We start from the raw sequence: 24,412 nt of genomic DNA, 5'->3' as shown, positions 1-24,412 counted from the left end.
TGCTCCTGCATTGGGTGCATATATGTTTACCAGGGTTATATCTTCTTGTTGTATTGATCCCTTTAGTATTATGAAGTGGCCTTCCTTATCTCTTGTTATGGCCTTCACTTTTAGGTCTATTTGGACATAAGATTTAAAAAGGAGATGCCGCCAAGGAGGAATCGCTGAGCGACCCGGAGGTGGCACGCTCCTTGACTCTGTGTCAACCTCAGGTGCTTCGCTGAGCCCTGTGATTTCAGCAATGCCCTCCTCTCCTTGAATCTCACTTCCCATATCTGAAAAGTGAGCCCCCAAATCCCTGAAGTCTCAGAGTGAAGTGCCCACAGGTCTGCGGCTGGGAGAGGGCTAGAAATGGCTGCTCTTGGCTTTCTGAGTGATCATCTAAGTTTTACAGAGTTTACTTGTAGAAAATGTGCTGTGCGTAGAAAATATCTTAAAACAATTGAATGCTGTGTCTGTGATAGTCCTAGTAGTGCAAATGTTCCAGTTCCTACAATTAGCTGCAGGATAATGAAGAATAATAAGTTTCTCCTCTACATGACACGGAGTAGAACGGGTTATTTGCTACAGACCATAAAAAGGAAGAGAGTAGGAAAAAGTGATTCATGTTTTCAATATCATTTAGATTTCTTTCTTTTCAGAAAGTATAACAGCCTGTAAATTCTACGTACATTAACTGTCATAAGGAAAGAAAAGAGAAAAGAAACTATAAATTAAACATTCATATCTTTGTTTTCATATTAGTTGCAAATAACAGTTTCCACTTAAAAAATGTTAAGTAATAAATTCCTTTGTATAACACATTTCTAATGTATACACAGAGTTTTTAAAGTTATTATTTGTTAAATGTATCTCTATTGTTGACAATATTACGTAAGTCCTCTTTCTTTTCCCATTGACCCCCCTCTCCCCACTTCCATCCTCTCTCCACCACACCCTCACCACACTAATGTCTGTGTCCATGAGTTATTCATATATGTATGCATACAAGTTCTTTTGTTAATCTCCCCCCTCCCCACCATCTACCCTCACCTTCCTTCTGAGACTTGTCAGTCTATTCCATGTTTCTCTGTCTCTGGATCTATTTTATTCACCAGTTTCTGTTCATTAGATTACTCAAATGAGTGACATCATGTGACACTTGTCTTTCTCTGACTGGCTTGTTTCGCTTAGCATAATGCTCTCCAGGTCCCTCCATGCTGTCTCAAAGGGTAAGAGCTCCTTTTTTACTGCTGCATAGTCTTCCATGGGTACACAGACTTTTTAAGAGTGTGTCTTTGTCAGGAAACATTTTCTTCTGGATGCTCACTAATCATTTCAATTACTAGATCACTGATGCCCATTTTCAAAATACAAATGTCACAATTATAGTAACATACACAATCATATTTACTAAAACCCTATAGCAGTGACTTATGAATTATTTTCACATACATTATATATATTCACTTATAATTTATTTTAGCACTTATAATAAATTCAATTTATTAACTAGGAATTTTCAATATTTTTCTTGGGTTTCCAAAAATTAGAATTATATTGTCTACAAGTAATAATAATTAAGATTTTTAAAGTGTTACAGCTCCACTTTCTGGTTCCTGTCTTACATAGACTAGGGCCTCGGAACAATGCTAAAAAAATAGTAATATTGGAAATTTTTGCTCTTAATTTTAATGAAAGTGCCTCCAAATTTTCAGTTTTGAAAAGTCAGCTATAATTAAATGCTAGTGGTCAGCAGAGAACACACAGCATAGCAAATGATCAATATAGATTTCCTGCATAAATACTATCATAAAAATAATGATGTTATCTACTTTCTTTCTAGAAGATGGTATTGGCCCATTATGTTTTCATATCACAAGCAGCAATGTTGCTCATTAGTGGTTAAAAAATATTAAACAAATGTGCACGTAGGGGCCTCCCTTTCCTGGAAGTCGTCCAGTCCATAGCATGTGCCCACACAGCCACAGTGTGAAATGACCATACAGCATACTCTAACATAGAGGAAAACTGCCTGCAGGTGGCTAGCAAATGAAATGATAAAGGGCAATTGGATTAAATATGATTAAATATGCAGCTTGAAAAAGAACGCTGATAAAGTCCAAATACATGTTTACTTGAAGCCATGACTGCATCTTCCTGCGGCTTCACTTCCTCTTCTGTAAGATGAAGATTGCATGTATTTATATGAGGGTCGTGAATATTACATAAGAAAATGTGACTAAGAGAGCCAGCAAACAGACACACCTGGGAGCACACATGAATAACAGATATATTATTTATATTATCAATAACCTGACATGCTAGATATAAAGACATAGAAAGCCAGATGTGTGCTATGTTTTCGTCTAATAAGGATTATAGTCTATAGATAGGACAGAAGGGGGAAACAAGAAATATAGCTGTTTTAGGATAAAGAATCATGGGTTAATTTTTTAGTGAAAATTAAATTGAGAGAAATGGCTATTTTTTCTGTACTTTGCTTTATTCTGTCCTTTTCCCAGTGAAGAGAAAGTAACAGTCACCTCTCTAGTACCTCTGTTCCGCCCCAGCGAGCTGGGGTGAGAATGCCCAGTATTTACAGGCATTGTATAGATTCCATACTGACACCACGAACAACACATCACAGGATCAAGGGCGAAACTCAAAGGTGACTCAAACATATCTTTTCCCCTTTGCCTCCCAAAGCAGTGTTTCTTCAGTCTCTCACTGAGGGGATTTCAGCCCTGGCTGCAAGCCCATTTGTCACGCGGCTGCAGCCTCCTTATCTCACACAGTCGCCGTCCTTGAAAAAGTGGCCCGTCACCTCCTCGCAGATGAGGAAGCTTTAACCTCAGCTCTCTCTCTGGCTGGAAGTGAGCAGGACCATCTTAACCTGAGGCACCTCCCCTGAAATCTGCGTCTCCTACGGGCACCAACAGTAGCTGATTTTACCTTCAGATAAAGTGTTTGTGCATATGAAACAGCTGTTAACGCACATAAGAGCACCTTTTGAACAGCATGTAATTGGCACCACGGAGAGGCTGTCATTGATGTAGGGACACTAGTCACCACACGCCCTTCTCCAGAGCAGCGGCGGGCTGGCGGCTGCTTCCCAGGCAGCGGAACGACCAGACTCCACGCCACAGCGTGGGCAGTCTCCTTCATGAGCTCACCCAGCAAGGCTGAGCTGCCGCTGTCGCAGGCGTCAAAATACAAAACCGATCCCCTCCTTCAGACCCACACAAATGTAAAAGGCGGCAGAGCTGACTTGTGGGCCCTGGACTCCTGTTACCCGGTGTCAGGAGCCAGCGCTGCACCGCTGCCGGGTCCGCTGGATCCAGACCCAACCGAAGCCTCTGGTGAAGGGAGTCCCGGCTTCAGGACACCAAACAGTCACCAGCTTCTGGCTTGGCCCTGAGCGGTTACACCCCCCACCGAGGCCAGGAGTATTTAGAGCAGTATTTAGACCAGGGGTGGGCAAACTTTTTGACTCGAGGGCCACAATGGGTTCTTAAACTGGACCGGAGGGCCGGAACAAAAGCATGGATGGAGTGTTTGTGTGAACTAATATAAATTCAAAGTAAACATCATTACATAAAAGGGTACGGTCTTTTTTTTTTTTTTTTAGTTTTATTCATTTCAAACGGGCCGGATCCGGCCCGAGGGCCGTGGTTTGCCCACGGCTGATTTAGACACACGAGTACTCCATAAACCGTATTATTACTCTTCAGTATAGTCATTAATTATTATTATTGGATGAGAAAATAGAAACAGTACATAAATTATCCTCATGTCCACTTCTGAATACTTATGGGTTTTATTAAATAGAAAATGGTGGAAATGGAGCTAAAGTTTAAATATTGGAAGAGGGTAGCGATTTCTGACAGATTTTCCATTTCCATGCAGAGAAGTAAGGAGCAGAGGTAGGCACTGGGGAGGGTGCGGTGCAGGGCCGGGAACCCGGCGCCGGGAGCAGGGGGAACTCCGGCTCTATCATCACAAGCCGTGGATCTCAGAGGCCTGTGACTCCTCTAACACACAGACAGGGTGACCCCCTGCAGGGCCGCTTCTGGGATTCGCTGCGGGGACCTGCACTCGGCACACATTCCATGGTCCCTCTGCTCCTGGCGAAGCCAGTGGTGAGGGCAAGTCCTTCAAGGGCAGCACCCATTGCTCAGAGAGAGACTCAAGGTCCTCAAATACCTGAAGGACCCAGTGAACACTGCTGCTCTCCCTCTCCTTTAACCACTCAGGGAGTGCCACCCACGGAGCTCCTGCTCACATCTGCACACAGCTGCTTGTGACCTGTTTGCTTCCACATGAAAAGCAACGAGCTGCCCAGAAATCTGTTGGTAAATTATGGCGAATTAACACAGATCAGAGTCAGTCTGCAAGCCCCCGGCCACTCGATGTGAAGCCTCTCCATTATCCAGGCAATCACCCCGCTGGTGTGTAAGGGGAGGCAGTGCAGTCTAACCGTCGCCGTCCATGCCAGGAACACCACTGAACGCCAGCTGTCCTGACTCTGCCACTTTAAAGGTGATCTGGACACGTTTTTAACATCTAATGTTCATTCAGTCAACAAATATTTAATGAGTGTCTTTATGATCCCTGTTCTCATGGAATTTATTTTCTAATGGAAGAAGACAGACACCATATAATGAACAGAGAGAGGGACACAAGGATAGGTAGGAAGAACTTAGCGGAGTGATTAGAAGAGTTAAAATGGTCATAAAACAGACCGTGACGGGGCCACTAATTTAGGGTGTAGTCATTTTAGAACTGGTGACATTTAAGCTCAAGTCTGAGGAAGGAACTTTTCCTTTCTGGACATCCATCTCCTTTTCTTTTTTAAATCCTCACAGGAGGACATTTTTTCCAATGCTTTCTTTTTTTAGAGAGTGAAAGGGAGGCAGGAGAGGGTAAGGGGGAGAGGGAGGAGGAGGAGAGAGACAGAGAGACAGAGAGAGAAACATCGATGTGAGAGACACACATCAATTGGCTGCCTCCTGCATGTGCCCCGACTGGGGCCAGGAAAACTCCAAGCCCCAGGTTCCTTTTTTCGTAAAAACACAGGAAAATATACTGAGTGACGAGGATGGAAGTTTTTTAAGGGCACGTCAGTATTTTGGCCCACACTGTTCATGCGCCAGTTAACTAGAAAATTACAAAACCTGAAAAACTCAGATAAATTGCACCCAGGGGATTAACACACTAAACGCACCCGCCCCCTCCTCTACCCGTCCCCCACCCCCACCCCAAGCTGGGGCACATTTCCGGAACAGAGATGAAGGCCTCTCAAGCTGTTGAAAATGAGGGCCTCTGGATTTTTAATTCTGTTAACTCATCATTAGAAAACTAGAAATGCTGTCTCTCTGAGACGAGTGGGGCAGCAGGCTGCACAGACTCGGTGTTAATTTTGCAGGAGCTGGCCTGGTTCCCGGCATCACATGGATTTGTGGAGCCACTACCCCGGGCACCTCGGGGACAATTAAATATTAAGTCCCTCTTTGATGGTTGCAATGTTGCTGGAGGATCCCCAGCCACAGAAAAGGCAGCAGTGCCTCATTTTCTGGTCCCTGAACATGGCAATATCGTCATCTATCCTCATCTTTACTCCGAGAACCCATCGCCATCCTCATGTTCCCGCTGAGCATGCAGAGGGACAGGCAGACACAGAACCTGAGAAGCCGGGAGGCCGACACTGTGGGGTCTCAGGGCGTCTGGAATGGGAAGATGAAGACCCTGAGTGTGTGGGGGAGAAGTGACAGACAGCGGAGCCACCCTCCCCAGCTCCCCTAGTGATGGAAACGGTCAGATATGGTTCCAGAGGAAAGATGAGCGAGGGAGTCGAAGGAAGGATGGTGTGGAGACACTAAATCTCCTGCGGTCGCTATGCTGTTTCTGGCCCGGGACAGGAGAGGGGAGAGGGCCCGAGAGTCCCTGGGCGGAGCAGGAAAGAAGTGAACCAGCTCAGCTGCCACTGCGCTTCCCTTCAGCCCTGCTTCTCCCCGGGAAAGGGGAGCCACCACAACTAACCAACACAGGGGAGGCCCTGACTGTATCTCATGAAGAGAAACACGACCGACCGCGCGTGTGAGCAGGAAGCCAGCGGCTCTGCACAGGCACAGGCAGCATCTGGGAAAGTGCAAGGGCCTCTGCACAACGTCGCCCCCAATAGCCAGCCGGAGGGGCGCCCTGTGTCAGGCTGGCTGCTTCCCTGGAGGCAGCGTCAAGTGAGCACCCAACGACCTCCGACTGTGACCAGGGAGAACATTCCAAAGCAGCGCGCTCCTCACCTGCCGCTGGGGCCACGTGGCCTTGAGGATGGCGTCCGTCCGGAAGAACACCAGGAGCCTGCCGTCCTCCTCGCTCAGCTCGAACGACTGTCCCAGGACCTGCAGCGCGTGCACGCGGGGCCTCACGGGCCGCGAGTCATCAGCACAGAAAGGCCGCAGCCACTCCAGCAGGTCCTCGGGGGACACCAGCTCCTCCCTGCGGGGCAAGGTCAAGGGTCAGACAGGCGCGCCAAGTCCTTCCCTCTCCAGTATCAAAGGTGGGGACTGACCTAAACACTTGTTTCTTGGGTGACTGTACTTCTTCTTAACTTGAGAGCAAAAGGTTAGGTTTTCAAAGGCTTACAGCAAACCACATTAGCTACTTAAAAACTACATAAATAAGTATAATTTTTGAACAGTATCACATTAAATTGCGTTACCTAAAACTGATAAAAATAACCATTAATCAACATGTCCTTAGCTACTCTGTTTCTTATGCAAAGTTTAGTAAGTAGTATGCTTATTTCAATGAACGATAATCATAGCCCCAGGCATCACTCAGGAATTTTATATAAACTATTACTATTGACAATAACTATGCAAAGTCAGATGGTAAGTTCCATTTTACTTTACTTTTCTACTTTTACTAATACATAGTTGACATATAATGTTGCATTAGTTTAACATAATGATTTGATATATGTATATACTGCAAAATGATCACCATGATAAATTTAGCTAAATCCATATAACCTGAGATAGTTTCAAATTATTTTTTTAAATTTATCATTGAAATTATTACAGATGTCCCTTTTTCTGCCCTCACTGTGCTGAGGGTTAAAAGTTATGACTTTGTCTTTCTTCATCTTTTTTAAGCCAAAAAAAAAAATTCTCTGAAGCTTTTTTTGTGAAAAAGCCTTTGTAATTTTTCTGTGAAATAAAAAGTAAGACCTTGCTCTCTATTTCCATTCCCTAATGTGTTCCTCTTTGGAACCCGAAGCTTAAAAGCTAGTCCGTATGCAAGACCCACATTGGATTCCTCTGTGTGTCTGGCTGGAAACTCACTAAGAAAAACACGGCCCTCTAATCTCGTTGTGACGTCCCCCGTGGGCAAGCCTGGGAAGCCCCGGTGGGAGGGGCTTAGAGCAGAGCCTGGGAAGGTCCCTTTCATCGAGGAGGCCAGGCCAGGCCAGGGCAGCAGGACCTGAGAGCAGCGGTGACAGCCGCCCTGGGGAGCTGCCAGTCAGCCCTGACGGACAGGTGTGTGGGAAGGCAGTGCGCCTCCTCCGGGGGGCGCTGCATGCTTCCCGCGCAGGGCAGCATCTCCCTGCTGTGTTCTGCTGAATCCACAGCTGCCGGCACCTTCCTCAGCCAGGAGGACTTTACCCCTCCTCTAACACTCGGATTCCCGAGACCAGGCCCGATGGCACCCTGGGGCGTCCTGCGCTGACTCCCCAGCAGCGTAAACCACGCCCTGCACTTGGCTTTCTGCACAGCTCTCCCCACGCTACAGCAGTCACCAGGGCCAGGGCAGGCTGGCCGCCCTGCAAGGCTCCCAGCTCCCAGCTCCGAGCTCCGAGCTCCTCGGTGGGAGGTTATTTCCTACCCATAGTCAGCTCCTCGTGACTTCCCAGGGCATGGCACCCAGTAAACACGCAAAAGAAAGCAAATAAATATCTCATGAGAGTGAAAGGCCTGAATCAGCCACTGCTGCAGGTTCCTCACCACCCAAAGGTCCACGAGCAGCAGTCCAGAGAAGCTGTGCAAGGTCAAGTGCAAGGTCAAAGGCAGAAAAGCAGAGGCCCTGCTCGCTGTGTCTCCCACACGCACCTACATGGCTCATCCTATACTCCTTCATCCAGACCTCGGGCACAGAGCAAGGCATGGAAATACGCCATCGAGGCAACTGGGTGCTAAGTTGTGTCTGAGAGCCAGACTGGAGCCCGGTTCTAGTCCCAGGTCTGATCTGGGAAAAGTCAATTCCCCTCTCTGAGCTTCTAGCCTCACCCGAACATGGCAGCAACATACGCAGCCATCAAAAATAGTAATCATTAAACCTATAAAGATAAAGATGTTATAACAGCAAATACCATGAAATGTGCGTGTTTATAAATCTTGATCAACACGATATCAAAATGCATCTGTACCTGAACAATAACGGCATAGAAGTTAATAACACAAACAAGAACTCTATTACTGAATGGAACTACTGGGAGTTTTCTCAAACACTTCTTCATTATTATTAAATCACATTTTCCATTAAAAAAGGAAAACTGGGACAAAGCCTTCCAGGGTCGACATGGATATCAGACGTAGGAGAGATCTTTGTAAACTCAGGAAGTATCTAACCATTCATTCATTGTGGCTGCTATTCCTATCACTGCCATTACAAGCAGATGAGAAATTCTTTCTAAAAACGGCATTAGAGACACATACCTTCTAGATTTATACAACGTGAACACTTAGTCCTCAGACAAGACAGATCTAGCATACAGAAAGCTTTTTAAAAAACAATGTAACATATACTCGAGGAATTTCCATACTTAGTCACTACAGTTAGTGGTGACAGCTGTGTCCCTTCTCTAAGCCCAGAGAGCCCTCTCCCTGGCCGCCCTGGGAGGAAGGTCAGGAGACCAGGCTCTCTCAGCAAACAAGGCTCAGGGCAGCAGGTGAGCAGAGCTGACGGGGTACATGCAGCTGGGGAAGCCGTGTGTGCACCTGCAGAGACACTTTCAGTTCTGCAGAAAGCACTCAGCTTTCTTCCAGAAACGCCTCAAAACAGTGCTTAGTCTTGGAAGCATCTCACACACACACACATGTGATTCTGAGGCTCTGAGTGAGATCGCCAGCCTGTTCCAGTCTTACCCCTTGTCCACGCTGGCACGGACGGCTGCTACGACGCCTTCCAGGACCTGGAGTGGGTCCCGGGGCCCACCAAGGTCGGCACCGCCTCCGCTGTGGGGGGAAGAGAGGAACAGTGAGACACAGCTCAGCACCCGCACTCAGATACCCTGAGTGGGGGTCGGCACAGTCCCTGCAGCTCGGCCTTCATGGATCTGCAGTCTGCAAATGTACAGGGCCCTGTCCTACATGCAAGGACGTGAAAAGAACACGCTTCTTCCGGGAAGGAACTCACAGTCTAATACATTCGTGTTTTCCTATCAAGAGAGTAAAAAACCCTACCTGCATTCTGTCATTCAAAAAGCATTCCATGGACATTAAATACCCAAGCCATTTCCAACATGAAATATGTAATAATCACCCAAATTCTCCAGTAGGTCTATTTACTCCTATTTCCAGGGTACCTAGCAGAGATCAGCCTGCCACGTTTTACACCTATTCAGCCATTCCACAAGCCCAACGGCCCATGACACAGGCACTACTATCACGCCCAGTGTACCATTGCGTGAGTCTGAAACTCCAGCGAATTTTGAAAATGCATCAGAGGAAAAAGACGTTTTAGATGAGTTATTTGAATAGTTTAAGTTATATGATTTAAGCCAACTGCTGGATTCAGTTACTTTCATGCCTTTGTTATTTTATGCCTATTACATTTTACTAACTCCCTGAAAGGTAACTTATGGATATTGTCAATGGGGGTTTCTTTTCCTTTACGAAGAGGTGGTTGAACTCCTAATGTCCCCTTTCCTTCCACTGCTAAAGACTTAATTCACACTTATGGACTGTCTTAAGTGTGTAAGTATAACATTTATTAGATCAGCCCAAATCAAAGCTTCAGTAGAACTGGTGCAGCGAAGGAGGTTAGAACTAAAACTTACTTCAGAATTTTTTAATGTAAAAATACCTTTAACTATTAATGGAAATGTGCAATTTTTAGTAAATAAACTAAATTCATAAAGCATGAATGGTTCAAAATTTTTATTTTTGTGAGCTTCCTGTAAAACCTTGATTTAAGAAACAATAAAAAAAATAACTCTGAATCACAAGGTACAAAATGTGGTGAATAAGTACCTCATCATTTGCAAGAGGAAGGTGGTTCTATAACCACCACCACCAAAGCCAATGTTAATAATAGAACAAAGCTTTATTAATTTGGCTTTATTATTTCTAAAAACCGTTACATTTTTTCTCTCTCTCTCCCTCTCTCTCTCTGTCTGTCTCTCTCTCTCTCTCTCTCTCCATATAAAGTCGCCAGCTACCTCAGAGCACTCCGGTGAAAATTGCATGAAGCCAGGGTAATTAAACTGATAAAGGCTCATTTGATTTCAGTTCAGCTGCTGGAAACTGACATGCATTTAATCAAAAAGTTCCTCAAGAGCAATACAGAATTACAAAGAACGCTTAAAAGGAGAATGAATTAAGCACAACTAAATCTTTTAGCCTAACTGCATTATTCACACAAAGCACTCGACGACTCATTATTTTCTTAGCTTAACTCCCCTCTGTTCTAACCCTCTGGATGCATTCCTATAAAGACACCAGCATATGGATACAAAGCTAGAATTTCTCAATTGTGAGTTTTTTGGTTTTTAATTTTTTTTGCCATCATTTCAGGTAAATGATGTCCTAAGACACTTCACAGAAGTCTAACTTCTTCAGACTGTGACTAACCAGGCCTTGTGAACTTCCTAAGACCCTCTGGGAACCATTTCCCCACAGCTACGCGAAGGGACGCTGGGAAAGGCGAGATCTGCCAAGCCACCCTGAGGGCCCATGCAGCCTGACACCTGGCTGTTCCACATGCCATTTTGGCCTTTCCCCTGTTTCAAGAATAACCAGGAGGGAGGAGGTGCGGAACCAGAAGTTAGCTACTTCCCTGACAGATTACACACAATACCAACATGAAACGTTCTCATGGTTCTCTAGTCTCAAGACATTGGACTTGGGGAGATCTAATCATCTGCCTCTCACTTCTGCACAGAACTTCACAGTTCACGGGACGCTGTGCCGGCATGATGATGTTTTATCTTCCCAACAACTATGAACCAAGCACTGTCACTGGCAGAGTCTCAACTCACAGAGTCTTTTCCTCACTGGTTCCTGTATCGCTCACCTCAACGCAGAAATGATTTTCATCACTGCACTCTGTACTATGTCCTTGGGCGAGAGGTCAAGGGGGCCCACAGCCACCGCCAGCAGCTGCTGAATCATCGCCAGAGGCTGACCGTCCAAACACATGGCCACGGCTTGATCGTGAAGTTTCCCTCTTTCTGACCGGGAGAGATCATAGAGGTGACTGTATTTCTGCAGTATTTCCTGGGAATAAATAAATAAATAAACAAATAAAGTGGAATTCAACTTCTACATAGCCCAAAGCAATTAAATGTCTACATGTACACAGAGAAGTATCTAGAAGCTTCTCAAAGCAAATACAGGGCAACCTAGTACCTTTAAGTCCAGCCTCCTTGAAACAAACGGCTGTTTTGATAATGACCCTCTTGGCCCAACACACTGTTCTACCCACTGAAAGACCATACATGTTTCAAGGAGAGTAGTGACAATTCTCCGATTTGAATATGATATATTTGCTTTAAAAATAAATAAGACAAGTATTTAAATTTTTAATCAAAATTGTTCCACTAATAAGTACAGACCACTCGAACAGCCAACGTTTACCCTCTTTCTTGTGACTGTGGGTCACAGCTGGGACAGCCAGTGGCTCCCTATCTCCCTCTCACCATGACTCCATGCTGTGCATCACACAGGCTAACGGGACTGAGAAACACAAGCTGAAGGGACACTGTTACCACACTTCTGATTCTCCCCATCATCTCAGGGGTTTGTGCTTAGAAGTCTCGGGCGGATTTTGAAGTTTTCCAGTTGTTCATTATCTGAATTCCTCTCCACTGACTAACCTTTCTAGTTAGGATTTTTCTTTACAAGCTAAGAATACAATCCCATATAATAAAGAGCTAATATGCTAATTAGGCCAAACAGCCCAACGACCTTCCAGACGTCCTTTCAGACAACCTTGCGGATGAAGCCGGGGCTGTGAGGAGCTGCGAGGGCCGAGCCCCTTGCACAGATTTCGTGCATCGGGCCTTGAGTGCTTAATAAACATGTAAGACCTAAGAAAAATGAACAATGAGGTCAGTGGCCACTCACAGGTTCATTTACTATAGCATTAAATTTTAATTTTAAAAAATGTATACATCTAAACACTGTCTTCACCTACATGAAAACCATGTTCTTACTGAGCTGTCAACTTTTCAGTTACGGGAAAGAACATCTAAAAACCCCACAGCTGTTCCATGTGGCCATTCAGATAAACGCTCCAAAGGCCACCAGAGCTTTCTTGTGCAGCCCTGGCACACGGGGCCTCACACCTCTCCGTGGGCAGCCCTGGCACACGGGGCCTCACACCTCTCCGTGGGCAACCCTGGCACACGGGGCCTCACACCTCTCTGTGGGCAGCCCTGGCACACTGGGCCTCACACCTCTCTGTGTGCAGCCCTGGCACACTGGGTCTCCTGCCTCTCTGTGGGCAGCCCTGGCACACTGGGCCTCCTGCCCTGGCACACTGGGCCTCCTGCCTCTCCGTGGGCAGCCCTGGCACACTGGGCCTCACACCTGGCCATGGGCAGGGTCTCTTAACCTCATGAGTGCTTTCTGAGACACCACAAGGGTCTCAACTGGGGATCAATTTCACTAGCAAAATAATTCATATCAATAATAAAGTTATATTGAAAACAGAATACAAAAACAGAATGAATACACTCAATTAAAATAAAACCTACTGAAACAGGCAGGGTGGCGATTTCTGAATTTTTCTGAAAATTCAGTGGGAAACCTACCATTATTCAGTTAGAGAGCACAGAGCTGCCGGCTAGAAGAGGGCTGTCCAACCAGAGCCTCCATCCTCAGCCTGGCGGCCACCCCCTCCCTCAGGCCTTCTATCTCCTCACCTCTTTCTTCCCAGATTATCAGTGGTGTGAAGTGGCCTAAAATCCTTTTAAAAGAAGTGAAAACTGAATTGACTATCAAGCGATAAAGAAGAGGCGAGAGATAAAGGCTTGAGGACTATTTTCAAGGATATCTGCAAGGTTGAAACCCGACCAGAACTACTAATGTAGCTTTCGAGGGTAAATGAAAGAAAATGCTGACATTAGCCGGGCAGTTGAGCTTCTGGAAGACGTGTTTCTTTCATTACCTGCTCACTGTTCTGCAGAGAAACAATGAAGCTGTGGCTCAGGGTGTCCAGGTGAGCGAGGGATTTCTCCAGATGACTCAAGGCGTCTGCATAGGTCACCTTAGAGTGCCCAGCTTCCTGCACGTCCTCTTCCGGATTTCTTTTCCGCGGCTTCTCAATAAAATGTTTGACTGTCTTAATAGCCTTGTTCGTCATCTCCTTGCGTACTTCCACAGACAGCTTTAAAAAAGGAACGAACAAGAATGAGACAAACCAGCCCGCGCTATTTATGGCGTATTTAATAAGGCATTCAGGAGACAGAGAGAGCAAAGGTGACATTTTAATATGCAACTCAAACCAGTGGGTAGGGCTTTTGTTATGCTAGTTTTTCTCTGGAAGATCATTTGCACTGTTAAATCAGTAAAAAGAGGTTTCTTTTTATATGAGTCTTTTCTTTTAATATACTTTTATTGTTGGCAAGTCCTCTGCTCCAACATCTAAGAACATATACCCTATCAGCTCGGCATGCTCGGTCTAGGCCCACACAGAAGTCTGTGCTTTCTAGAACTTGATATTGGCCACAGGAGGTGAGCGCATATTTTCAGAGTTTCCTTTTTTTTTTTTTTTTTTAACCTCATCACTAGTTTCATCAGAAAAGCTTTTTTTCCTTATTTTTAATGGTATTTAAAAATAACTAAATAACCTGACACTTATCAAGAATATAGAGTGTAAATAAATGCAACCCTAAGTTAATTTTCCTGATGAGCCAGGACCTCTAAGACGCCAAATAATATTAGGAAAAAGATGCAAGGCTTTTATTTCACTGGGCATTTCATTTCACTGGGCATTTGAGTTTTTCACCTCTTAACTTTGTAAAAACAGGTTGATTGCTGAAGGATATTAGCGTGAGTTTAAGAAGTATAAGTTTAACACTGAATTTAAAGTTAGCAAACTTATTTTTTATAAATTCTTCTATGATGGAACAAGCAAAAAGTAAAAGAGAAAAAGATGGACCAAAATGTACCAGAGTAGAAAATGGCAATTTCTTCACTAACCCTAATCCACAAGGTACTTTTATTCTTAGCCGTCTTTTTTGCGAAATCCACAGAATGAACATGTCACTCACATGCATCATTACCATAATAACCAATCAAAGATTTGAAACTATTCCCTGACAGCAATTTGTAATTACTATTCAAAAAATGTGGATTTTGAAAGATAAGTGACTAAATTGTTCTATTGCTCAATAAATAGATAATGAACATCAATTTTCCAGGCCCTGGAAAAATGAGATAAAAATATGAGCCAGGCTTAAAGAAATCACATTTAATATAGGAGATGAGATGGTGGGGTGGGGGTGGGGGAGATTGAGGAGTCACCCATGACATCTGCACATCTCCTTGGGTCTACCTTCAAGATACACCCAGACTCCACCCAATTCCCACCCCTTCGCTGACACCACTCAGCCCCAAGCCGCCATCGCCTCTCGCATATTCCAAGGGTGCTCCCTGGCCTCCCGACGGACGCGGCAGAGGGGTAACCACCACACACACGCAGGCTCCACTGCATCTGCCTGACCCCTTGCGCTGGGGTGAGCCACGTTCCAGCCCACGGCATCTGAACAGAAGTGACATGTCACGTCTGAGCCACTGCGATCAACAACCCGCATGCACTGCTGTCCGTCTCCCTCTGTCCCGGCCATGGCAGCTGGGAGGTGCAGGTCCCAGACCGTAGAGCGTCCTTCGGCTTGGACCCTACGGACGGAGGTACAGAGCTCTCTGCCGCCTCTCACCGGAACAGGAGCATGAGGGAGCCTGCACGCTTGCTGTGTGAAATGAAACCACTGCGACTGGGGGTGGACTGGCCACTCCAGCGTGACAGCAGCAGAGTGACATTTCACAAACAGGATGCCACTCCTCCACTCACGTCCGTTCATGCTTCCCAGTTCACTAAGAATAAAAGCCAGTCTCCGAAGCCTACAGGACCTGCTCTTCCCTCACCTCACCTGCCTGTCTCACCTCCACCCCTTCTCCACTGTCCCTCCACTCCCGGCACCCTGGCCTCCTGGCCTCACTCAGCGCCCTTCCACCTGCTGGTGCCCTGACTGCAAGTCCTCCCAGGAATCCTCCTGGCTGGCCCCGGTGCTGCCCTCGGGGCTTTCTCCTGACCCACCGTTAGCTTTTTTCCTTTTTTAATACATTTTTATTGATTTCAGAGAGGAAGGGAGAAGAGAGAGATAGAAACATCAATGATGAGAGAGAAGCATGGATCAGCTGCCTCCTGCAGACACCCTACTGGGGACTGAGCCCGCAACCCACGCATGCGCCCTGACCAGGAATCAAACCAACCTACTGGTTCATAGGTCAACGCTCAACCACTGAGCCACACTGGCTGGGCTCGGCGTTAGTTTCTTTCTTCACAGCTGACATTGAGCTTCTATCTGCTACTGCCTGTCACTGTTACCTTCACGGAACCCGGGCGGTGGCTCAAACACAATGAATGCCCCATTTGTTGAATGTATGGTGGACAGATGACAGTATTTAGAGAAGACAGAAGAGCAAACCAGAGCTGCAAGGTGGGAGCTCAGGGTGGGTGTAGGACCCCCAGGAGCACTGCATTCAGACCGAGCAGGGCCGGGCAGGTCTCTGCTACACGCTCTTGTGTTTGTTGAGCTGGTTGGTTTTCACGATGCTTTAGGAAGACCTAACACCCAGTCTCAGCTAAGGGCTGTGACAGAACGGGCCTGGGCTGAACTTGACCTGTAGGCCGTAGTTCACCGGCCCCTGAGCTACAATACAGAGAATCTACGGTTGGGAGATGAACTGAGAAGAAGCTGTAAACGGCCTCGGGCGCCCGGCTGGCTGCACAACCTGCACACCGGGAATGCGGACGCCACCGCGGCAGCTGCACAGAGGACAGTGACATGGACTGTCTCGCTCGGTCCCCATTTAAAAACACTCTGTAGGAGAACCTTCCTCCAAAGAAATACCGGAAACTGCAGGTTCCGAGGGGAAAAGGTCATCGTTGCTCAAGCCTCCCTTCGTGGGTCCTTCCAGATCAGCTCAGAGTTCACGCTCGGGACGCCATCGCCCCTGACACCATCTCAGCCCAGGCACAGGCCTCTCCCACGCCTCCCTAAGGCACTCCGCGCTCTCCCAGATCCAAGAAAGGTCCCACTGCATTCAACCCGTCTGCTTATTTGTGCATCTCCCTGACTAAACAACAAGCCCCTTCAGGGCAGAAGCTGTGCTTCCTAGGTCTCTGCATCCCCAGCCCTAACACGCTGTCTAGCCCATCACAGACCAACGGGAACATCCCCGGCCCTAACACGCTGTCCAGCCCATCGCAGGCCAACGGGAACATCCCCGGCCCTAACACGCTGTCCAGCCCATCGCAGGCCAACGGGAACATCCCCGGCCCTAACACGCTGTCCAGCCCATCGCAGGCCAACGGGGACATCCCCGGCCCTAACACGCTGTCCAGCCCATCGCAGGCCAACGGGGACATCCCCGGCCCTAACACGCTGTCCAGCCCATCGCAGGCCAACGGGAACATCCCCGGCCCTAACACGCTGTCCAGCCCATTGCAGGCCAACGGGGACATCCCCGGCCCTAACACGCTGTCCAGCCCATCGCAGGCCAACGGGGACATCGCAGGCCAACGGGGACATCCCCGGCCCTAACACGCTGTCCAGCCCATCGCAGGCCAATGGGGACATCCCCGGCCCTAACATGCTGTCCAGCCCATCGCAGGCCAACGGGGACATCCCCGGCCCTAACATGCTGTCCAGCCCATCGCAGGCCAACGGGGACATCCCCAGCCCTAACACGCTGTCCAGCCCATCGCAGGCCAACGGGAACATCCCCGGCCCTAACACGCTGTCTAGCCCATCGCAGACCAATAGGAACATCCCCAGCCCTAACACGCTGTCTAGCCCATCGCAGGCCAACGGGAACATCCCCGGCCCTAACACGCTGTCTAGCCCATCGCAGACCAACGGGGACATCCCCGGCCCTAACACGCTGTCTAGCCCATCACAGACCAATAGGAACATCCCCAGCCCTAACACGCTGTCTAGCCCATCGCAGGCCAACGGGGACATCCCCGGCCCTAACACGCTGTCTAGCCCAGTGGTCGGCAAACTCATTAGTCAACAGAGCCAAATATCAACAGGACAACGATTGACATTTCTTTTGAGAGCCAAATTTTTAAACTTAAACTATATAGGTAGGTACATTGTTATTAACTTAATTAGGGTACTCCTAAGGCTTAGGAAGAGCCACACTCAAGGGGCCAAAGAGCCACATGTGGCTTGCGAGCTGCAGTTTGCCAACCATGGTTTAGCCCATCACAGACCAAGAGAAACATCCCTGGCACCTCACACGCTGTCTAGCACATCGCAGACCGACAGGAAGTAGCTGCTGGGTACTGATCATCTCTGATCAACAACAGGGGAAAGACCCTTCAAGAAGCAATGAAGCCGAGACCGGTTTGGCTCAGTGGATGGAGCGTCGGCCTGCGGACTGAGGGGTCCCAGGTTCGATTCCGGTCGGGGGCATGTGCCTGGGTTGCGGGCACATCCCCAGTGGGAGATGTGCAGGAGGCGGCTGATCGATGTTTCTCTCCCATCGATGTTTCTAGCTCTCTATCTCTCTCCCTTCCTCTCTGTAAAAAATCAATAAAATATATATAAAAAAAAGAAGAAGCAATGAAATGACACGTGCTGACGTGTCCCTAGAAACGTGTGTTCAGAATGTGCCGGAAGGCTCCGATTTACTCTGCAAAACCCTGTTCCTGGCCGAGGGCCCCACGAGCCTAAAACTGGGAAAGGGCATTTTAAAGGACTTGAAACAAAAAACAACAACAACAACAACAAAACTGGGGCCAGATGCCATTGGGACAAGGACATTAAACTAGCGATGACTTTCTGTTCATTCATTCTATAGACAACATCCCCTGAGTGGGTGCTGCACGCTGGGTGCCTTGGGCCGTGCTGGGCACACAGACAGGGCTAGATCAGGCCCGCCCCGAGGTGGTCCAAGTCTGGCTGAAAATGCAGGGAAGCATGATCCTCATAAGCCTACACCAGGGTCAGTACAGGATGCTGTGGAGGGTCCTGAGGCGCCCTTGTCCCCACGGGAAGGTTGTAAAGGAGGCTACATGTCAGGAGAGTCCTCGGGCGTGAGTGGGCTTTAAGACAAGGGGAGACTGCCAAGAGGTCTCCGGGCCTGGGAGGAAAGGGCGTGGTTGGGACGCAGAGGGCAAGTAAAGGCCATCAGAGAGGAGGACGAAGCCAGCAGTGGTGACCACGGGAGGGGCCTGTAGGTTCTTCATCACCTTCACACCCGGGAAGCCTGACAGGAAGGAGCTGAAGCAGGAGCTGACGCCTTCAGTGCGATCGCTCTCAGGGCCTGGCTTGATCTGAAGTCCACGTGGCCATTTTCATCACAGGCAGGTGCTTCAAGGCTGATCAGTCTGGTGAAACAGGCACTTTTCCTTTTTCCTTTTTGAAATGAGCATCGCATGCCTCTGAAGATAAGGCTGAGATTGAGATGCAGGGGCCTGAGAAAACCTAGCTGCTACCCACACAGTCAGGTGGGAAACTGGGGTTGGCATGCTGCTTACGCCGAAACAGCCACGACGCAGGACAATGGCAAATCAAGAGCAAAATTATCTTATTCACATATTTCCACATCACCGTTACTCTGAGATTGAAAACAATTTCTTTGATTAATAAAGGATGGCTAGATTAGCCGTGGGCAAACTACAGCCCGCGGGCCGGATCCGGCCCGTTTGAAATGAATAAAACTAAAAAAAAAAAAAGACCGTACCCTTTCATGTAATGATGTTTACTTTGAATTTATATTAGTTCACACAAACACTCCATCCATGCTTTTGTTCCGGCCCTCCGGTCCAGTTTAAGAACCCATTGTGGCCCTCGAGTCAAAAAGTTTGCCCACCCCTGGACTAGATAGCCACTCGATGTGGTCTCCATTTAAAACCTCGTAGGACTTTTTCAACTTTCCCCCCTTCAAGCACAAACACCCCACCCCTCGCCACATGCTAGGCCTGGGGATACACAGGTAAATCCACACACACTCCCTACCTGTGAAGATACACATCCCAATGGGGAAGCCAAACATAACAATAGATATTCGTAAAGCGCAGCTGAAGTATCAGTTAAGTATGTGGGTGCACCTAGAAAAATGTCTGGCCCAACCAGCGTGGCTCAGTGGTTGAGCGTCGAACTATGAACCAGGAGGTTACAGTTTGATTCCCGGTCAGGGCACATGCCCAGGTTGTGGGCTCAGTCCCCATTGTGGGGTGTGCAGGACGCAGATGATCAATGATTCTCTCTCATCATGGATGTTTCTAACCCTCGCTCCCTCTCCCTAATCCATTTAAAAATAAAAAAAATAGCCAAACCGGTTTCGCTCAGTGGATAGAGCGTCAGCCTGCGGACTCAGGGGTCCCGGGTTCAATTCCGGTCAAGGGCATGTACCTTGGTTGCCGGCACATCCCCACTGGGGGGCGTGCAGGAGGCAGCTGACTGATCTCTCTCATCGATGTTTCTGGCTCTCTATCCCTCTCCCTTCTTCTCTGTAAAAAATCAATAAAATATATTTTAAAAATAAAAAAATAAAAATATCTATCTTGGAAAAAAGGCAAGCAAGTCTGCACAAAGGTGGGGCAGCCCACCAGGATGTGGAGGCTGCGCAGGTCTTCCTGGGAGGAAGGGGCGGGGTGGGCTCCAGGCAGAGAGAGCGCCTTTATAGAGAGCTGCTCTAGGCTGTGACCCTCGATCTGCCAGCGTGCAAACACCCCAGGGGGATCACGTGCCCCTGAAACAGTGGCTTACTGCCGCAGGGGTCCCCAGGGCAGAGCAGCAGCTAACACTACATTTGGGGAAGAGGAAGAATTGTTTCTAAAAGAGATCAAATATCCCAGGACTCTGACCCACAGCTCCTCCCCACCCGCGCTGCCAGGGAGAGGTGACGCTCCTCCCCTCCAGGCTCAGGGAGCCACTGCTCTGGGAGGAGGAAAGGCGAGGTGGGCAGGGCCGGCAGGTGTGCTCAGGCAGGGACTGTCCTGCGGGAGGCGGGGCCCACGTGCAGGGGGCTGGGGTCACCGCGGAGCATGCTGGGAAACCACACATTCTCCGTTAGGGGCCAGGTCTCCCACCTGGGGTGTGTGCGCCACCTTCACGCAAAGCCTTTTCAAAGGATACACGGGTGCAGACGGGTTTAAGGGCACTGGTTTCTGAATGTCCGCCTTCCCTGACTTCTCTTTCCTAACAGTGACCTTCCTGAGTCAGGGTACCTCTTCCCTTCACCGCAGGCCTGCCTCACTCACCCAGGAGAGGCCTCCCTGAATCCCACTGGGACACACTGTCCCGGAGTCCAAAAAGCTCCAGAATGCCAAACAGAGGGGCCATTCAAAACACTGGTGTGTGAAAGGATTCCAACAGCGGAGAGCAAATGTCCTTATGCTTATCACACAGTTTCCAATTATTTATTCTCAACAAAACTGAGTTGTCAGCTGATAAGTCATTAAAAATCGTTTTTAACAAGAGATCGCTATTTGAATTTTGGGTGATAGCTTGGAAGGCATTCAAAGAAATGAGTGGCATTGCTATGACATCACTCCTTCCCCATCCACTACATGAACAAGACTTTTAAATATTCATATCTATAGAAATGCAAAATGGAAAGAATTGATATTTAATGCAATCTCAATCTAGCAATAAGTAACAGTCATCCAAGGGCACATAAACTAATTAAAAACAATGTTTAAAGCCCTACCCACCTCATTGAGATGCACATTTAAAATACAATTTTACTTTTAATAGTTAATACTTATTTATCAAAAATGTTAATGCATCTATGTTGTTCTGATCTAATGTACGATGCAATAATTCAAACAATAACTCAATGCAGAGTTATCATAAAAAATATTAGAGCCCTATGGTCACAAGAAACACTTTAAATGTTAATTTCTATTTTTGGAATTATTTTTGATGCAGAGAAACAAGACTTTTAAGCATAAAAGCATCTCATTCCGATAAATTACATGAAGGTGAACTGTAAAAGCTCTCAACACTAACAACTCTGTGGAACTTTTTCATTAAGAGACCTGGGCAAATCCTAGGTGACTTCCGCAGCCACAGGCCACTGGGATGGCTGCAGTCCCTCTTAAAATACCCCAGAAAGTGATGGCTCCCTAAGCTATTTGTTTACACCTTCATCTGTAAAGTGTTCCCTCTGGCTGTCCAGCAGGCAAACACCCTGCCTCCCGTGCCGGTGTCCACTGGACAGGAATGGTCCTGGGTCCCATGTAGAGAGCGCAGTGGGCACTGGCTAAGAGAGAGGGCACGGCTGCTCAGTGCACATCCCTTCACAGCTGGAGATGGCCTTGATACGACAGCCATCAGGAGATAAATCTGTTTCTAAGTCCAGGGACTTAGTAAGAGGAGGGACGGGCTGGATGAACAAGGAAGGGAGGGGAAAGGGTCCACATCACTGAAGGGTTACTGTTGAACGCGAACGCAGTGAAGTCTGTGAAGTCTGCCAGACAGGAGCGTGCAATGGGGAGGTTATTTTCACACTCCTTTCCCTGCTGCTTTTTTCATGTTAAAATTTGCTGCACATTATTCTGAGGCTGTTTATTAATTCCTCTCTCTTCCTCAAGTCCCCCCCCCCCCCCCCCCCGTGAGGTTGGAGCCCATACACTTCACAGGAAGGGGAAGGCCCTTCTCGCACTTATGAAGGACAGGGCCGCGAGGGCTGCCGCCAGACACCTCCTGGGGGCCGGTGCACAGACTTCTATGATGGGGCTGTGCACATGGCTGACAGGACAAACCGCAGGGAACATTACAGTAATACTCTCTCCTCCTGTAAACCTGTTTGCAAGGCTGGATTTGAAAGGTCAATGGAGGAACTGGTTCACCTGAGCCAGGTGGAGGTGCACCCGGATGACTATGATGGACTTCTGGAAGGAAACGCTGGTCCCCTTGTTATCACAGGGGGACACCGACAACATTTAAGGGAGAACTCGTGGACTTGTACAAGTCACAGTATTCAGAGTGAATGCTAATCCACAGCCCTCCGTCGAGTAAGCAGCCAGGAGGGGCCCTTTAAGATAGGTTATCTGCGTGGCAACAACCTCTTCCTAATCTGAGCACAGCTGACGGCACCAGGCAGTGATGCAGCCGGGCAGCAGCCCAGGGGCTGGACAATGGCCATCCACTGTCCTCTGCTCTACACTGGACAGCGACATGCAACCAGACAGGTGCCTCTCCAGGGAAACTTTAATGTGAGGGTGTGTGTGTGAGTGTGAGTGTAAGTGTGAGTGTGAGTGTGAGTGTGTGAGTGTGAGTGTAAGTGTGAGAGTGAGTGTGAGTGTGAGTGTGAGAGGTGGGAGAGCCAGAGAGAGCAGGTTCACACATTCAGGTCACAGCCCATCCGTGTTTGGGAAGCTTCGCTCACTGAGCCCTTTCCCTTGCTCCCATATTGCTGGTATTGGTGTCTTGTTACTCTTACTACAATGCCCTTAACTGAAGTGACCAGAGGGGGAGGCTTCATACATCCTGAAAAAAGAAAAATCCTAACACATGGAAATAAAGAGTCATGCCGTCTGCAGATGACACGATTCTTTATATAGAAAGAATGGTTTGGGAAACAACAGCCTATGACTGTGGTTCTCGAAGTGAGGCCCACAAGCCACAAGAGGCCCAGACTCTTTCAAGGGCTTTCCCAAGTCGAAATTATTTTTATGACATTAAATTATCTTTTCATTATTTACCTAGTTTCACTGCATTGATATTTGTGTGATGGTTAAAAATACTGGATAAAAGCGTGGGAACTTAAGCACAAATCAAGGGATGGCATCATTGGCACTTTCACTTAAGCATGTTCTTGAAAAAGGAGTAAAAATTATTAGTTTTACCAAATCTCAACCACTGAGGGCACAAGTCCTCAGTGTCCCGTGGGGAGAGCCGAGATTTACGCCGAGAGCGCTTCACTGCGTGTGAGCAGCAAAGGCCGTGGGCTGGCGGGGCTGGAGCTGACGGAGCTACTTTCTGCAGCGGCCCCCGGTCTGCCTGCGAGAGCGAGGGATAGACACGGCGGGTACTCCGACTTGGGCGTCTGGCACAGTCCTCCAAGTGAACAGAGTGAGCCTGTCACTTCAACAGAAACAGCTCACTCTATTTATTGCCAATGACAAAATCTGAGCTCTCAAGCGAAAAATTAGAATTCTGGTAAACTTGTGCCCACCATTGTGAGCTGACAGCTTCCCGATACTTAAAGACTCATCTGCTGAGGCAGGGGGTTCATACTCATGCGCATGCTTTGCTCATAGTACATAAAGCAACATGTCAGCATCGGGGTTCTCTCCGTAACTCAGCAGGTCCCTCTTTTCCAAATGCCCAATGCATTCTATTCCAAACCAGACCTGGGTGCAAGATCCAGTCAAACTGTAATCTAGACCAGCGGTTTTCAGACAGTGAGCTGCAGGAACGTTTAAAACATGCCATGCCTGCCTATTGAGTCAGGGGCACTGACCTCTTTTCCCTCAGGTTGTCAAATAAGAAAATGACAACAGCCAACACAACAGTAGCTGTCTGGTGTAAATGAATCAAAATTAACTTGTTTGTGTGTTTTTTTGTCAGATAAACAAAAAAATATAACCTATTTTTTGGTGTGCCGCAGAATTTTAGTAGTTAGTTTATGTGCCATGAGATGAAAACAGTTGGCAATCGCTAATCTAAACCAACAGTTTTGATGTGAGCAGAGTACAAAAAGTTCATGACATGGATTCCGTTTCCACGTTACTAGTCTTAAGCTCCATCGCTTGCTGAGTTTCAGTCACTATCGAAGAATCCCCGAAATTATAGTCTATAACAGCACCCCCGCTTCTCAGGCCTCATCGCTGGATTTCCTTCACTTACTTCAACCAAAATGACAAAGACATGTCCTATGAAGCCAGACATAGAAATGTAGAATGATGCTGACATTTCATCAATTATTTTTCTTTTGGAAGTATGGTTATTTCCCATTAAAAT

General features: G+C 47.6%; 1 protein-coding gene across 2 annotated transcripts in view; it reads right to left on the bottom strand.

Moving 5' to 3' along the window:
* The window catches only part of NBAS (NBAS subunit of NRZ tethering complex), a 209,243-nt gene that overhangs the window by 17,654 nt on the left and 167,177 nt on the right, over positions 1-24,412 (bottom strand). For both annotated transcript variants that reach the window (XM_036335298.1, XM_036335299.1), the window contains exons 45-48: positions 13,372-13,590; positions 11,275-11,477; positions 9,126-9,215; positions 6,282-6,477 (exon numbers count right to left, since the gene is read on the bottom strand). In XM_036335298.1, coding sequence (XP_036191191.1) covers positions 6,282-6,477; positions 9,126-9,215; positions 11,275-11,477; positions 13,372-13,590 — 708 coding nt within the window. The remainder of the gene's footprint in view (positions 1-6,281; positions 6,478-9,125; positions 9,216-11,274; positions 11,478-13,371; positions 13,591-24,412) is intronic.

Source organism: Myotis myotis, unplaced genomic scaffold (assembly GCF_014108235.1).
Source record: "Myotis myotis isolate mMyoMyo1 unplaced genomic scaffold, mMyoMyo1.p scaffold_m19_p_14, whole genome shotgun sequence".
NCBI lineage: Eukaryota > Metazoa > Chordata > Mammalia > Chiroptera > Vespertilionidae > Myotis > Myotis myotis.
This window is presented reverse-complemented; position numbering and strand designations above follow the sequence as displayed.